Source organism: Artibeus jamaicensis, unplaced genomic scaffold (genome assembly GCF_021234435.1).
Source record: "Artibeus jamaicensis isolate MK-2021 breed Jamaican fruit bat unplaced genomic scaffold, CSHL_Jam_final contig_465, whole genome shotgun sequence".
Classification (NCBI taxonomy): domain Eukaryota; kingdom Metazoa; phylum Chordata; class Mammalia; order Chiroptera; family Phyllostomidae; genus Artibeus; species Artibeus jamaicensis.
In genome coordinates this window covers 437421-453687 of record NW_026521843.1, presented here as the reverse complement: position 1 = coordinate 453687, position 16267 = coordinate 437421, and the positions used below count along the sequence as shown (strand labels likewise).

At 59.1% G+C, this 16267-nt stretch overlaps 1 protein-coding gene across 1 annotated transcript in view; it reads left to right on the top strand.

The window, feature by feature from the left end:
- MYT1L (myelin transcription factor 1 like) overlaps positions 1-16267 on the top strand; it is a 106126-nt gene that overhangs the window by 76374 nt on the left and 13485 nt on the right. Inside the window, exons 15-16 of the mRNA XM_053666884.1 lie at positions 11811-11873; positions 15343-15426. Of these exons, the coding sequence (XP_053522859.1) occupies positions 11811-11873; positions 15343-15426 (147 nt within the window). The remainder of the gene's footprint in view (positions 1-11810; positions 11874-15342; positions 15427-16267) is intronic.

Below are 16267 nucleotides of genomic sequence, written 5' to 3'. Positions count from 1 at the left end.
CCTCAGAGGCGTCTTCAGCTCCTCTCCAAGGTATTTCCGCTTTTCTTCCATTCAAGTTATGACAAGAATTTTTGCCGTCAGAATCGCCAGTACCCAGGTTTTAATTTCCCAGGGATAGCAAATGGAGCAAGGCTGTAGGCTAAGTAGGAGTCATTCACATTTTTTTCATCATCTCCCTGCCAGTGTTTGGGAGGTGTCTGTTACCTGTTTGCTTTGGGAAATTATGTTTAAAATCTCGTCAGACTGTTTCAGTTGCATTAATAAGGACACCCAACGACCTGAAAGTGTTTTAGAATCTTCAGGCTTTTAGAAAGTGATCCAAGAAAGACGGGAGCATCAGAGTGGAACTTGTCCGGTGGTGACGGTCCCCACTCTCGGGGCCAGCAGCCGGGAGCCGTGCTGAGCAGGCCCCGGGCCCAGAACCACCAGCCACCCTGGTGGTGACCTGCCACCTGGGCCTCACCCTCCAGGCCCCGCCCACACGGTGGGGCACACTGCTGTCCACTTGATAGCCCGTGCAAGATCAAATGAGCTCATGCATGTGAAGTGCTCAGAGTAGCACCTGGTACCAGGAAAGGTGACAACACACCTCTGTGGATGGAAAAACTGGGTCTGAGATGAGACAGAATCGAGAACCAGCCCACAGTGGCCTGTGGCAGTGGGGACGAGACTGGGAGAGGGGAGGCCAGGAGAAGAGGCGGGCCGTCAGCACCGGCGTCTGGGTCAACTCTGGCAGCAGAGGAAGAGATGGGACTTCTCAGACTTAAAGCACCAACAACCAAGATCAAAATACTTCAGAGATAAATCTCAGTTTTCCTATTAGGTCTTCTCTCTCATCTAACATGGTACAATCTGAAAATTCTTATATCAGACTTGCAGATCAGGTTTAAAATCTTCAAATAAAACTGTCCATCAGCCCGTCAGGTTTCCCATCGGACGTGATCCCGCTCACGGACCTCGCCCTCCCCTCCCCACTTTCTGAATCCTGAAGCCCCTCCGGCGTGTCTCGATCCCCTCTTGCTCTCTCAGTCCTTTGCTTTCACCAACCCGGGATGCTCTCCCGTCCTTGTGCCGTTTGGGCAGCTGAGCCATGCGAGGCGCGCACGTCCTCCTTGCTGTCCCGCCCCTGCAGACCGAGCAGACCCCAACCTCCCAGGCGTCCGTCACGCGTCCTGCTGGCAGCTGCCCAGCCAGTCATCAGTCAGTGGGTGGGATCCTGCATCGTTCTCACCCTCGGGGGGTCCCAGGGCAACCTCCGCATCAGCTTCAGGGGGCAGCGACGCCCCTTCCCCGCCGTGGGACCATCCTGGTTCAAAGCCCCGCCTCTGCTGTGGGATTGTTGCATCCTGTCCCTTGTGTCGCCCACTCAAGGTCTCCCCTGTGCCAGGCCCTGAAGATGCCGAAGGTGGGAGGGCCGGGCTGGCTGCCCCATCGGCTGTGGCTTGGCCGGGCCAGGTGGCAGGGAGCAGGAGGGACGCGGGACTCGGGGTTGGAGAGTCGAAGTCCAGACCTCTTGACACATGCTAGCTAAACGGCCTTTAGCAGGTTCTCGCACCCGAGTACCAGTCTGCTTAGCTGGGGAGAGCGACAAGGACACCCTGCCTCCAGGGCTCCGCTCAGCGCGCTGCCCGTGCAGGACGAAGGCCTGGCACTTGCCGCCCTCATCCTGTGTCCCAGCAGGCAAAAGCAGGGGTGCCGCGCCGCCTTCCAGGGTCACAAGAAACTGCCGGCCACGTCCCCACACCTGCTCTCACCAGACGGCCGCCCTGGGTGTGTCCAGACCGCCATGTCGCTCTCAGTGGCCAGTCCTGGATCTAAGGAAGTCTCCTAAGAATGGAGGACAATGAGTTTAGACACTGAAGTCATTTGATTTTCAGCTTATTCAAACAGTGACTTTTTAGAGAGGCCTAATTACAGATAACATGGTAACAGCCACCAGAAATCGGGGCCATCGTGTTGACAATAGACCGAGCTGTACCCAACACATTCGTCCGTGAACTCCACCTGGCCTCCACCCACCGCCCTCTCTCCATCCACCTGTGGGGACTGTGACGAGTCAGACCCTGGCTGTGACTCTTCCAGCAAGTGGCAGCAGTGGGCAGGGTGAGTACACGGTCAGGCCCAGGGAGTGGAGGTCACTGTGAGCCCAGGTGTGGGCCTGCAGGAGGGGCCACGTGGACAGGGACCCTCCACAGCCTCTGCAGTGTAGCCAGTCTTCTCTGGACCTTGATGGACAGCCCAGGATGACCCCGCACAAAAGCGCTGTCCTGGGACTTGGCATCTCCACTAGCCTGGGCTAGCTGGCCTGAACTAGTTAGCCTGCACTGGTTGACCTAAACTACTTGGTCTGGATTAGTGAGCCTGGACTCGCTGGTCTGGACCAAATAGCCTGAATTAGTCTGGACTAATTGGCCTGAACTAGTTGGTCTGGACTCGTTAGCCTGGACTAGTTAGGCAGCTTTTTTGGAATCTCGATCTTTCTGTATCTAAAACAGGAAATAACAGGGACCTTCTAACTCCCAAGTGTTAGGGGAAGGCGAACTTGTGGACTCTCCGGGGGTGGGGGAGGTGCAGGTAGCACTCTGCAAACTGAGAGAAGGAGAGGCAGGGGGCCGAGTGCTCACACCTGGCCCTCTTCCCTCACGTGTGCGTCTGTGCAGCAGGTGCTTTCTCCCGGTCCAGTCGGCAGAGTTCTCCTCGTCCTGGTCCCGTGTCCGTGACAGCATGCGGCCCCTCCCAGCCAGAGAGTGTGCTGAGGTGACTTGGCTCACGGGAGGGCAGCAGTGACTGCTCTGAGCACCGTGACACCGCCGGCTGCGCCCTCCTCCCTGGGCCTGCTTTTCGGGAGGCAGGGGCCGGGCAGTCCTGGAGCGGCCCCGCATGGCTGCGGGGTCATACTGTGTCCTCGACAGCACATGACGCTCGTCTCTGCTCTGGGACAGATGGGATGACAAGCTGTGAGTCCCTGTGCCTCCTCTCCTGGTTGACCCAAGAGGGGCCTGGGTACAGGGCAGCCCCTTGGCCCCCGGGCTCTGAAGGCCGTGCGTCCCCGTGTTCCTCTTCCGGTTGTGCTGTCACCCGGGTGAAAGGCTGGTGAGCTGCGCCTCGTCACCTTATGCTCAGAGCCAAATTCCAGCAGCCCTGGTGCCCGGGGAAGGCTGCGGAGGAGGTCACTGTGGCCACGCCCACAGGAACCTCTGGGAGGTCCTTCTCCCGGGCCACAGAATGGGCCCCCCAGCCCCCCAAAGTTGCCAAAGAGATGGGAATGCCATGAGTTACCCGCCGCCGCTCCCTGTGCACTGATCGCCCGCGGTGCCAGCTTCCTCTTCGCTGCCTTCTCTTTCCTTCTTTCCGTTTCCAGAAAGTTGTTCCTGCTCTTTTTTTATAGTTTACACACAAATAATTTTAAATGGGAGTCTTTTCCTAAGAAACACATGCAGGTATTCAGCTAGCAAGGTTTCCATTAAAACACAGTCTGGAACAGCCACACTTTAAAACGATTTTATTAACAGACCCGCCACTCTCTGCACTGAAGGTGGGCGTGGCTGCCACTGCCGCTGTCCACACACGCAGGAGCCGTGTCCTCACGGGGGCCGTTCTCTGCGCACATGCGAATGGAGAACAGCGCACGGGATAAGGCCGGGTGTCCAAAGTGACCGCAGCTCGTGTGACACCGACAAGCAGGTCTGCGTCCAGCCACACAGCCACAGCCTGGGGACAGCCTCAGCTCCGCTCTTGGTCCAACCGGGCAAGGGGTCCCCAGGCCCCTCGGCCCCTGGTTGTCAGGGTCCTTCTTTTGCTGCCAGTCATCCACGCACCTCACATTCCCACTGGTCTTCCTTTGGATGGCAAGACCCTTGAGGATGAGGACACCTGCCTGTGCTTGGTGATGAGCAGACACATTCACACCCAGCCTCCTCTGAGAGCTGAGCATCTCACACACTGGGGTGACCTCGATCCAGGGGTGGGCTGTGTGCGGCTTCCTGGGACACTGCAGAGTGTGTCTTCCTGTCACTGCCACCCGGCACTGACCAGTCTGCCCAGGTGTGGGCAAGAGCAGTCTATGCTGCAGCCACCAGTCTCTCCATCTGGGGACTTGCCTGTGGGCACGAGGACACATCCCTTCCCAGCTCTTGCCCTCTGCCTGCCGCAGAGGCCCCGCTCGCTCTTCAGCCTTTGGACTGCCTTTGCGGCTGCCGGAGGGTCTGAGCCTTGCTGTCATCGCCCGCCCTTCCCAGGGCCCCATTGTCCTGACCGTCCCTTCTCCCCCCATCTTAGGTGGTCTTTATACCTGACCAAGCCAGGGCACCCCTGTGCTGCACAACCTAGTCGGTGTGTCCTAGGCTCTTCTCCTGTCCCCCACCCCAGGGACCCCACACCGCCCCCCTGGACAGCCCTGCTGCTCTGTCCCACAAGCACGTCCCTTCCCAGTTTTCAGTCCACTCCTGCTGCGGTGTCCCTGTGAGCACCCTGGCACCCCCACTGTCCACGCCACTGCTACGCCTGTCGCCTCTCCAGCTGACAGCATCTCTGTGCCCACATCAGAGATGTGGCTGGGGCGATAGTCACAAAGCCCGGTGCAGAGGACAGGGAGGCGGCACAGAGGGGACCGCAAGTCCCTCCCACCTCCTTGCTCCCCCACAGGCCGTGCAGTCGAGTGGGCATCACAGCGGGGGCAGCGGCACCTGGGGGCGCGGCTCCGGCCCTGCAGCAGCTGCTCCCGCCTCGGCCCTCACTCCCTGCTTCTGGGAGCCCTGCTGATTCAGTCCTCTCCGTAGGGGGAAGGGAGAGCGTACGACCACTCCGTTTTTTTAGACTTTCACTTTAAAAAGTGTACTGAATCTACTGGGGTGACATTTGTGAATGAACTACGGAGGTTTCAAGGGGACACCTCATCTGTGTGTCGCACTGTGTGCCCCCCACAGGCAGAGCTCCTTCTGTCCCTGTGTTTGGCCCTTGCCAGCCCCCAGCCCCTTCCTCTGGCGACCACCGTCGTGTGGTCTAAGTCTGGTTGTGTGTGTCTGCTTATCTGTGCAGTTGTTGCTTCCGGCCTCTGTCCCACACGTGCGTGAGATCTCGTGGGGCTTGGCCTTTCCTGCCGCTCGGCCCGATACTCTGAAGACCCAGCCGTGTGGTCGCCGAGGGCAGCCTCTCGCCCTTCCCGAGGGCCAAGGGGGGCTCCGTCCTGTGTGCGCGTCACGCCCTCCGTCGAAGGGCATGTAGGTTGTCTCCCTGTCTCGGCCACCGGGAGTAACGCTGCAATGACGGATGGACAGAGCAGAAAATAAACCGGAAAAGGAGTGTTTTAAAACCAGGTGGTTACAAACGACAGGGTAGGGTAGGAGGCGGATTTAGGGGGGACAGGAAAAGGGAAGACACAGAGTGGCCCGAAGTGTGGGAAAGCAGAGGAAATTCCAGGATCCCGAGGGTTGCAGAGGAAGCGTAGAGGCCTGTCGTCTTTCCTGATTAGCATACAAAGCCCTTTCTTATGAGGCAGACGAGAGCTTCAGAAAACGAAAGGTCCACAAACAGAGAGAGAGAGACAACAAAAACGTTAAAGAACAAGAACAGGACCTCAGCTACACGGAGGCCCCGGCGCCCCCTTCCCTCCGCCTGGGGGACCCGCCTCTGTTGCTGCCCCAGGACAGAGGAGCGGGGTGGACGTCATGGAGCCCCAGCTTTTACAGCCTTGTGGCACTGGGTGGTGCTGCATGCCCTCCGCCCCCTCCCACTGCCCTGCAGCCCTTCCGTGAGCGGGAGGGGCCATGGAGGGGTCGGGGGCTGGGGCAGCCACTGGCTCTGTCCCAAGTGCAGTCCAGTTGGCTTCTGGCATTGCAGAGATCGGCAGGGCGGGGCCAGCCCCTCCACAGAGCCGCCGCCCACCAACCCTGCCCCCGGTAGCAAACTTCCGCAGGGAAGGACTCGCCATTGCATGTTGGACGCCCTGCTGTCTGGACCTAGTGGGCAAGGTCACAGGTGCTTTTCCACTGGGGGCAGGGAGCACGGGGGACTGATGCCCCCGATGCCCCTCAGCCCCTCAGCCCTGCCCCGGGGCCAGAGGACACCCACCCCCCAGCAACGCAGGCCCAGGAGCCTGTGAGAGCCTCTTTCTCACCACGTAGTACTGACACTAGCCGCCCTAGAACTCAGCCTAATCAGCTCCAGGTGAGTACGTCCCCCAGGCCCAGCACCCCAGCACCCGGTGGGGCCTTGCATGCCAGCCCGGCCCCGCCCACTGTGCGCGTCCTGGGGAGGCGGCCGCCGCGTCGGCCGGTGGTGGGGGTGGTTGCTGTTGCCTGCCTCTGCCGCACCAGTCACCTTTCGTGTTTTTTTTTGCATGGGTCCTCGCGTCCACTTCCAATTGTGACCACGCTCCCAGCCTCTTGTTTAGCCGCCCCTGCTGCTGGACGTGCATGTGCTCCGGCAGCAGTTTCCCAAGGACGCGCCCCGCTAATGAGGGACGCCGGCATGCGCTAGGTACGTGTGGCCGCACCCGGGACGCCGCTCAGGGGCCCTCAGGGGCACGGTCAGTGTGGCGACCGGGCGAGGCAGGCCCCCCCGCCCCCACCCCCTGCGAGGCAGCATGGCCCCCCTGACCCCGACCCCCCCCAGGGGACTTAGAGGCCAAGACTGGCCGCCTGCACGATCGAGGTCACGACATTTGCATGCAGCACGGACGTGGGGCCCCGACAGCCATGCCGGCCGCCCGAGGCCCCACGCTGGGGCTCTCTCGGAGCAGAACGGCCCCAGCTCAGCTCCCTTGGGGGCCGTGTCCTGGAGCCCTGGTCACCTGGCCGGACCCAGGCTGAGGCAGCGTCCTCCCCACAGGGCACCATGGGCCCCGGGTCGGGGGAAGGGCAGAAGGGGTCCCCGACACATGGGTTAGGAGTCACCCAACAATGACGTGAGCCTCTAGGTCAAAATTCAAGCCTGCTGGTGACACCCTGCTCATCCACAGCAGGGTGATGCAGGCCTACCCACCAGGGGACAGCAGAGTGCCTGTGTGCCCTGGTCCCCCTGGCCACAGTGTACCTGACTGAGGAGCCCCGCCCCCACGGGACGCACCCCCCCTCCCCACGGCCCTGACCGCATTGCCCCAGCTCTGGCCTTAGTAACCTGAGACCCAACCCATCCCACGTGTCACCTGAATCTCCAAGACAAAACTTGTTTTAAATGATGAGGGTACTTTTAGAATGCTTTTCCATCTCTATGCGTGGTTTTTAGCGTGTTTTTAAAAGAAGGTACTTAGAACCAAAGTGAAAGGTGGGTGTTGTCTGCATGCTACATAACCAGAAAGCCCGTCTTCCACCCCAGGCCGGCCAGTGTCGGCAGGTGGCATCTGTGCTGAATCCAGGTTCCCGCAATGTCACAGACCCCGGGAGCCAGGGCCCCTCACCCAGTTCTCAGAGGAGGAAGGGGTGCAGGAGAGGCTTGGAACACATGAACCAAGTAGTGAACCTCAAGGAAACTAGAGACTGCTGGATGTCTCACAGACGGCACTGGGATGCACGAGGTCTCGCCTCCCTTGAGTTTCAGGTGATACAGTCAGGAAACCAGGCAGAGGTGATGCTTCTGGCTTTTCGGTGGGCTGATTGCTTTCTGTTTGCAGAGAGAATTGCAGCTTAAAAACCAGTATATGTGATTTTTCCATTTTAAAATACAGGGTCCAGCCCAAATAACGCCCCTTTTTGATTACACTTTTTTGCTACAAAACCCTGAGCATGTGACTCTGTGACACAGCCCTGTCCCACTGAAGCCGTGTGACATTTGAGGGGAGACGCTCAAACTGAAACTGGGCACTGTCGCACCCCTGTGATCACCCGCCAGCCACACTCAGGCCGGCGTTACCTCTGCTGGACACTGCACTTTAGTTTTCACTTCTCTACGCTTATTTTGTCTTAGTTATGTGACCAAAAAAATCAAAGTAAAGAAGTATATTCTGGACTTACATCTCCTCAGGCAAAAAACCGCTTTTGGGCTGGACTTTTTGTATAAATGAAACAAAGAATTATCTATATGTAGCGTGGATCCCTTCACAAACAGGTTTTGCTGCTATAGACAAGGCCTAATTTTATATTTTCATGATTTCCTTGGAAATTGAGGGCAGTGAGGAAATGTACTTTTCCACGTCTCGGGCACGTTCCCCTGGGAGAGCTGCCGTGAAAGGTACGGAAAGACTGCAGCGGCGCCCGCGGAGACTCGGCACATGCCAGTCTGACCCCCCTGCCGTCAGCTCGAGCGGTCAGCGAGCACCCGTCCACCCGCACTGTGGCTGCTGTGTCCCTGGCCCGTCCGCGAGTTCGCTGCACAGGCTGGGCCGGCTGTGCAGACAGGCCCAGGTGCAGGCTGGATGTGACGGCGGTGCTTTCAGACTTCTGTTCGGAGACTTTGAACTTGATGTCGTGTTCTAAATGTATTATTTCATACGCCTGTTTCTTAAGTGCTCATAGTTACTTTTTAAGCACACCGGGCTGAGTCAAGAGGAAGAAGACCCTGTAGGGTGGTCTTGTGAATAAGCGAGCAATGACGGAACTCCAGTGGGCAGACTGAGCTCCTGCATGGCTGCCTCTTGGTCTCGGGCTGTGGTTTGCAGCCGTGGGCGTCGGTCATGGGTCTGGCTGAAGGACACAGCAGAGGCAAACCTGAGAAGCAAGTCGCCTGTCGTCCCACTTCTATGACGTAACCAGTGCAGCGCTGTAGGGCTTTCATGGTTCCGGAGCTGGACGTGTGGGCAGAAGTCCTTTCCTGGTGGCAGGGGGCGTATCTCACGGCCTCTGTGCAGGAGTGACCAGCCTTGGCGCCTGCACGGGCCCAAGTCAGAGAGAGGAGGCCCGGAGCAGGAAAGCATTCTGGGAAGTTGGGGCTCGGGCCGCGCGGTCCGAGAGCCGCCACAGCGGACGGACCCCCGGGCTCCGCCCAACGGGCTGGCTCACGGCTTCCGAGATCCCAGCTTGTGGGTGGTCCTGAATTCTCTTTTCCTTAGATCTGACCTGGGTACTTTAAAATCTAAGCACATTTAAAACCTTTTATTGCGATTTTTCCTCACCATCTTAAATGTCTCTACAAGACCAGTTTTTCCAGCCAGACAAATAACACAGAGTGCCCAAATTCCTTTCTTTCTGGACTTCTTCAGTCCAGGGCAAATGCAAGAAGACGCATAAGACGAGGGGTCACCGTGTTTTTGTCTTGAGTTTGTCCGTGAGGCGGCAGGACAGGGCTGAGTTTCCTCATGGCGGCTTCCCCAGTAGTGCTGTGCCGCGGGAGGGTCCAGCTGCCTGAGTCAAACGTGGCTTGTAGCCGGCTCTCACGCCCCTTACCAGAGGCACTTGGTGCCGCTGTCTGTGACAACACCCGGCAGCAAGGGGGGCACCGTGCTGGTCTTCCGTGGTGCCCGGTGCTGCAGCTCAAAGAGCTGGTGCCTGTTTGGGGGGTTTCCATGGAAACCCAGCCATCTCTTCTGCCACTTCCAACCCACGCTGTGGGCCTCGGGGGGGTCCAGTCGGCCCACACAGGCCTCCCTTTGTGGAAGAGATGCACTCTCAGTGGGGTGGGTGCAAATTGAGTTTCTGTTCCTTGATGGTGCACCACCGTCACCAGGGCCTGGCGCTGCTGCCAGCAAGAGGCAGTGCCCCCTCTGTTAGCAAAACAGTCACTTCCTCCTCCCTTACCCCGTGAGAGACTGTATTTTTGAATGTTGAGGTTTGTTAGCTAGGGAATCAGCATGAACATCTAAGAGTTTTAAAAGCCTTCATGTCTTGAACATTGATTGACACACAACAGAGCAGGTGGAGGAGTTGGGAAACCATCCTGGGCTGCCTTCTGGGTGGCCTACGAAGAAGGGTGGACACATGGTGCCCGGGGGACTCAGGGGCCAGTGCGGGAGGAGAGAGGAAGAAGCCCCCCTCCAGCACAGATCAGACTGGGGTCCTGCCAGGAGAGGAGGGGAGTCAGGTCGCCAGTGAGGGGCGCCCTGGTTCGGGCCCCGTCTGCCCGACCTGAAACCCTGAGAGTGAGAAGGAACCTCTTCCGGAAGCGAGGCCTTTTGTGGGGTGTCTTTTCACCCCAACACAGTGAGCTCTCTGAGCAGGAGCCAAATCGGTATTTCATCCTCACGGTGATAAAGGACTTTTTAGTTGACTTTTTTAAATCACGGGACACACTCGTCAACGGCTTACTCACACAAAACTCCTCTGAAAAATCTCCCTCTCGTTTTACAGCTACTAAAATCTGACTTTTATTTGTAGGGCTTTGGTTGCAATGCATCACTGTGAAGTTGAACAGAATATGTCAACCTCCTGCCCCCATCAAAAAAGGCATATGAAAAAATTTATGCTCATGTTAGAATGAATAAATCTTAATTAAGTTTGCACCAAGTGCTTAAATTAGGAAGAGTTTAAGGATTTTTTTTTAACAAAAAGCAAGGCCAAGTGTGTGTCACTGACCTGCGGGAAACACCTGTTTCTTGCTGCACTTTCAAGACAGAAACTTGCATGAACTTTAGCTTGTCCCAGAGCCTCGTGGCGTAAGGCTCAAGGTTTGTGTATCCACCAGGCACCATTGGAGAAGTCAGCTTTTGAAGTCACTAGTTAGAAAACAATTACTTAGCAATAAACAGAGTAGCCTTGTGATCGAACAAACTGCTTCCACAAAAGTCAGGCCAACAGCCGGATTCCTGGCGGTGGCTGTGACACATGGATCCTGTCTAAGCCTTGAGCTGTTCTGTCTCGCACCCCGATTCCACACACACACACCTGCGACTTCTCCTTTCCCACTTTACTCAGTTACTTTTAATCCCCCCACAGCACAAACTGGGGTTAAGCTCTAACCTGTAATGGGATGTGGCAACTGTCAGTCTTGTGCCCTGAGACCTAGCATTGTGTCCCCTTGCTTGGGCTCATGGAGAATTTGACACTTTCTAAGAAGCAAAAATTGCCAATGTGTCCAAGCGTCAGAATACGGCATCACACAGTTGAACACCATCCAGTCTCACAACCCCACGCCCCTCCCCACGCTCGCCTCGGGTTCCGGGGACGCCACTGGCTGGCCCAGCACCGGGACCCAGGGAGGCACTCTGAGTGAGAAGCAGCGTGGAAGCTCAGAAGCAGTATGCCTCTGTAGATCTTTAAAATTTATGTTTTTCATCCCTAATGTTTCATTTCTGGTGGGCACAAAAGCCACCAAAACACTGAATACGGCTGTGCAGTGCTGCCTGGTTATTTGGAGAGGGCCGAGTGGAGCAGTGAGACGGAGGGAAGGGCCACGGCACTCTTCTCCACCCCGCCAACCCCGACAGGGCAACGTGGGGTGGAGCCGAGAGGCCTGCAGGCGGGCGCGGCCGGGAGGGCGGAGCAGACCCACCCATCTGGGCTGCCTGGGCCTGGTCGATGGGGACAGGTGTGTGCTCTGCTGAGTCCGTCGAAAGTAATGGGATTTACAGTCAGTCGGGCCCAGCTGATGGTCGGGCCCGGTCCCCCCAGCTCAGGCCCACGGGCGGGGGTGTGCAGAGCGGGACAGTGCCATGCGCACTCGCCCATGGGAAACCCTGGCCTCCTGTGCCTGGGCTGTGTCACCGGCCCCTCGGGGACTGCATGTGACTGGGCTCCCAGCATGGCACGGGAAGCAGCACGGGTGGCCTCCGTGGCAGTGGCAGGAGCCACATCCACGCCGGCCATGGAGCCTCCACTGTGCTTCTCCCCACTCGGGGAGCTCGAGTGTTAACAGGAGTTCACCCTTCGGAGAAATGAGAGAGAATTGCTCAGAGGTTTCCATTTCTGCCGAGTAAAGCGCCCACTCTGTGTCTTTCCTTGCAGGTGCCCCACCCCTGGCTGCGATGGCTCTGGACACATCACTGGCAACTACGCGTCCCATCGAAGGTACGTGGGGGCTGGGCTGCTGCCGAACCGCCCTTTCTTAGCGCCCCTGCCCGAGTGCTGCTCACAGCCCCCACCGCTTCCCCCGGAGCGGTGTGTGGCCCACTGGGTCTCCTGGTGCCAGACGCTAGCCCTCTGGCCCAGCTCGTGCTCCGCAGCGGCTCCACCGCTACAAGCAGGTCTGAAGTCGGCCAGCGGCACAGTCGTTGTCCTACGTGGGAAGAGAAGGTGCAGGGAAAGCGTAAGACCCCTGAGCACCACCGTCATTAGAAGGCCACCCTCTCTGACACCTGGAACACTCCGGGCTGAGCCACCAGCGGCACAGTCACAGCCCGCAGGGGCCCACAGTGGCCCGCAGAGCTGCGCACATGGACACGCCGGGCCTTAGCGCTTCCCAGCACCTCCCCATGCCGCCCTCCGGGAGACAGCAGCGTCTGCACACAGCACAACAGACATGTCCTGTGGTGGCAAACATGCCAAACGAGCCGGCACTCAGTCCACGTATACGAATCCCCGTGTCGCGCCCGGCCCCGGGCTGAAGTGAGAGGGAAGAACCTTTTGGTGCCACGGCCACACCGGGTGGGTCCAGACCCCGTGGTCAGTGCAGGGACTCCCCGCTCGTGCGGCGAGGTGAGCACACGCTGTGTCTGGACTAGGACCCCTGCGGGGATGCAAAGCCGGCTGCTCTGATGCTGAGTGGGCTGAGCGGTCACACAGCCGTTTGCTGCCACTGGCCATGACGTCCCCGATGATGATGTGGGTGTTCTGACCGAGGACACGCTCTCCTGCTTCACATGCACCCCCCGCAGAACCAGGGAGAGCGAGGAGTGTGAGGGCCGTGGCTGGCTGCCGGCCACCGCTGCCACAGCAAGGTCATGCTCGCACGCCCAGGGGAGCAGGCAGCAGGTCGGAGGCCGCACCCCAGGCCAGGGGTCAGAGCAGAGGGGTCAGCCGCTGGCTGGCCCGGTCCGATCCTCTTCAGGACCTCACTGCGAGTCCCATGCCTCCGGGGCCACTTCCCAGCCATCGGGGGCACTGTTGGCGCCGCTCAGGCCTAGGGCAGGTGCCGAGTGTGGAGCCAGAGGGGCTGGGCTCTGCAACGCCGGCGACCTCCGTGCTCACCTGAGGCTGACCTCTCTCCTCCAGACCGGCTGGCCTGCCCGGCGCTGCCGACGTCCTGGGTTGGACAAGTCTTTGCTGTGGGGGCCACTTGTGACATCACCCAGTATTCCCAGGGCCGGAGCCGCCACCACCGCCCGCAGGTCAGGACAAGCCTCATGACGATAGGCTGGTGTCACCAGCATCTAGAGCACCCACTGCGTTCTGAACGTAGAACAAGAGTTACCTCCAGGAGGTGTCCGGGGTGAGGTCACTGGTTTAGAGCGAATCCAGTACGACCAGCCCTGGATCTCCGGCCAGAGGTAAAAGGCCACGTGCCGCCCACGCCAGTCTCCATGTCAGCTGGTCTGAGTGGCACCTGGTCCTCGCGTGGCCGGCACCTGCAGCAGGCGGTGATGTCTGCACAGCTGACAGCGAGCACCTCAGTTACCGCCTGTCCAGACATCGGTGTCTGTGGACTGTTTTTACTGAGCGTGGGGTACAGCGCAGTTTAAACATTTTTCATTGAACTTAAGTCTTAGGTGGGGAGTGTGGATATAGCATGAGCGTGTGCCCCTACCACGATTAACTAGAGAGCGGGCAAGCAGACTGGGTTTGGTTTTCGGCCCACGGAGGAAGTGGGTGCAGCAGCCCCCAGGCGTGGAGCAAGCAACAGGCTGAATGTGCAGCAGTGGCAGGTGTCCTGGTGACCATTCCCCCGCAGCAATGGGGGTGGCAGCGAACTTGGTGTCGGGCAAAGGTGCTGCCCCAGCTGGGAGACCCTGTTTAACTGAGCTCCAGCCCAGCACAGACGCTGGCACCTTCCGAGGCCTGTGGAGCGCAGTGGCCACAAGTTCAAGTATAAATGCTTCTTTTTCTGTTGGTCTCCGTTGCCCATTTCCCAGGAGCGTGGGGTCGTCCCCCAGACACGAACTCTGGAGAAGGCTGCGTTCCCTGAGGCCCGGGCAGCCTGGCTGTCCCCTCCTGGGCACAAGCCCGAACTCGAGACTGCATGCTTCCCCTGTGGCTTTCAGAGCCACGAGGAGCATCTGGTGACTTCGTCACTGTGTGCCGGTGGAAGCCGAGGCCATGAGAGGTTGTGTTGTGGAGCTGGGACCTCTGCGATGGACTCCCATGGGAATGGCCCGAGGTCGGTGCCTGTCTCATCACGACTGGTCGGATCCACGCTGGCTTTTCATTTTGGCACCAACAGTGGTGTGGTTTTTCTGCGCCGTCTCCAAAACTGTCCCGAGTTCCTTTCAGTCCGTGCATAATGACTGGCTCTGATGCTCTACTAAAAAAAACCCATTGTCTGTGCTTTGCTGCCCCCAACCCCAACCTGGTGGGGCGACCTCATGGGGCGTGGCCCCGCCACCTTGTCTCCAGGCAACACAAAAGGCCCCTCTCCTCAGCCCCTCGAGGGCCTGCCTGGTCTCCAGGCTTCTCGCATCTTCCCTGGCCCCAGGTCTGCGCTTCCTCACCTCCCCACTCGCCTGGTGAAGAAGGAGAGGCAGCCCAACACCAAGAGACCAGCTCTTCCCAGGAGCCCCGCGCGAGCGATGCTCAGCCCCCAGAGACGGGGGGCCACCCCCGCCCCCCAGCACACCTCTCCCTGCAGCTGGGTGCCGAGCTTCTGCAGTGTGAATGGCTACCTCGCTCCAACCAGAAGCAACCTGTCGGGTTTAAGTTTGGCCCCTGAAGAAGGAACCACAAATCCAGACCAAAGTTGGCAGCAAGACACTAAGACCGCTGAGCATGTCTCTGCCGGCACCTGGGAGACCCGCTCACGTTCTGGCTCATGTTGCAGGTTCACATCACGCTGACTGCGCTGGCGTCCTCGCCCTGGAATGTGGGCGGGATGTGGGTCCCCTTGAGCGGACGAGCACCTGTTTGCTGCACACCTTCTGGGCTCCCTACAGTCTGCCAGCCTGTGAGGCACGGCCTGGGCTCTCCAGCTTCGGCTTCTGCAGGGGGCTCAGAGCTGGGGCTGTCGGGGCAGTGGCATGTACTCCCCACGTCCCCAGGGCTGGTTGGGCACAGTTGTTTCTCGTGGGTTCCAGTGCTCAGCTGGTGGGAGGAGCGTCCTCTAGTTACCACCGAGTGTGAAGAAGTGGTTTGGAGAGCCAGCGGCCTGCCAGGAGGACCGGGCCCGGGGCAGAGGGTCTGTGGGAAGCTCAGGCCCTCGGGAACGCTGGGCCGCACCTGCAGACGGAGGTGCCTTGAGAGCACAGGCAGGGGCCGCACCGGGGGGCCCTCCCGCAGTCTTGTTTCCCGGCCCGAGAGCTCACACTTTCTGGAGAGACACCCACCAAGGCGCTGCCAGCCCTGCAGGACGGACACCCCGGGGCTTTCTGAAATCACGCTTCTTCTTTAGCCTTTCAGGTTGCCCGAGAGCGAAGAAAAGCGGCATCAGGATAGCGCAGAGCAAGGAAGACAAGGAGGACCAGGAACCGATCAGGTGGGCGCTGGCAGGGTGGGGCCTGGCGGGCTCAGTGGGGGGCCACCCTTTGAGATGTCAGTCGGCTGCAAGGTCCGGTCATTGAAACCCAGATCAAATCGAATCATCTAGGTAACAGGTGACTTCATAAGCGACACCCATCAGTCCGATGTTCCCAGTGAGTCAAACACCGACTTCCCGCTGCCCCTCGGTGGAAAGGGCCGCTCGTTTACACGGAAGGGCAGATGCTTGAAACCCCAGGGAGTGCGGAACGGTTCCCGGCCCCTGGAAACCACTGAGCTGCCCTCACTCTGAGGCGGGGCCCGGCCTCCCCGCACGGGGCCGGGGGGTCTGCGCCCACTCACGCAGGCTGCTGCCCGGACGGACACCCCGGGACCAGGGTGTCAGAAACCCCGAGGTGAACCCAGTGATGTCCCCTGGGATTCAGCCTCACTCAGTGCCTTCAGAGAAAATTTTACTAAAACAAAATAAAGATTAGTTGCCATAAAAATTATTAAAATAAGTTAAAATGTATCAAGAGAAATAGGTAACACAAATTCTATAGCATGTTGCCGTCCTTGAGTGAACCCTGTGTGCCCAGCCCTTCCCAGCAGCCTGGGGGGGTTTCAGAGGCAGGGCGAGTGTCGCTGGGCGGCAGCGCCAGCCAGGGGCGGTTCCTTTACTCCAGAAACGTGCCCAGGCCGTGCTTCGCGCTGACGCCGTCTGGAACCTGGGGGGCGTCTTGTCCGTCTGGAAGGGCGCTTCCTGGCTTCCAGAGAACGTGGCCAAACAAACAAGTGTTTCCTAGCTCCCGAGAAGCAGCCTTTTCCCAAACAGCCCAGCCGTCTCCCACTGACCTTGG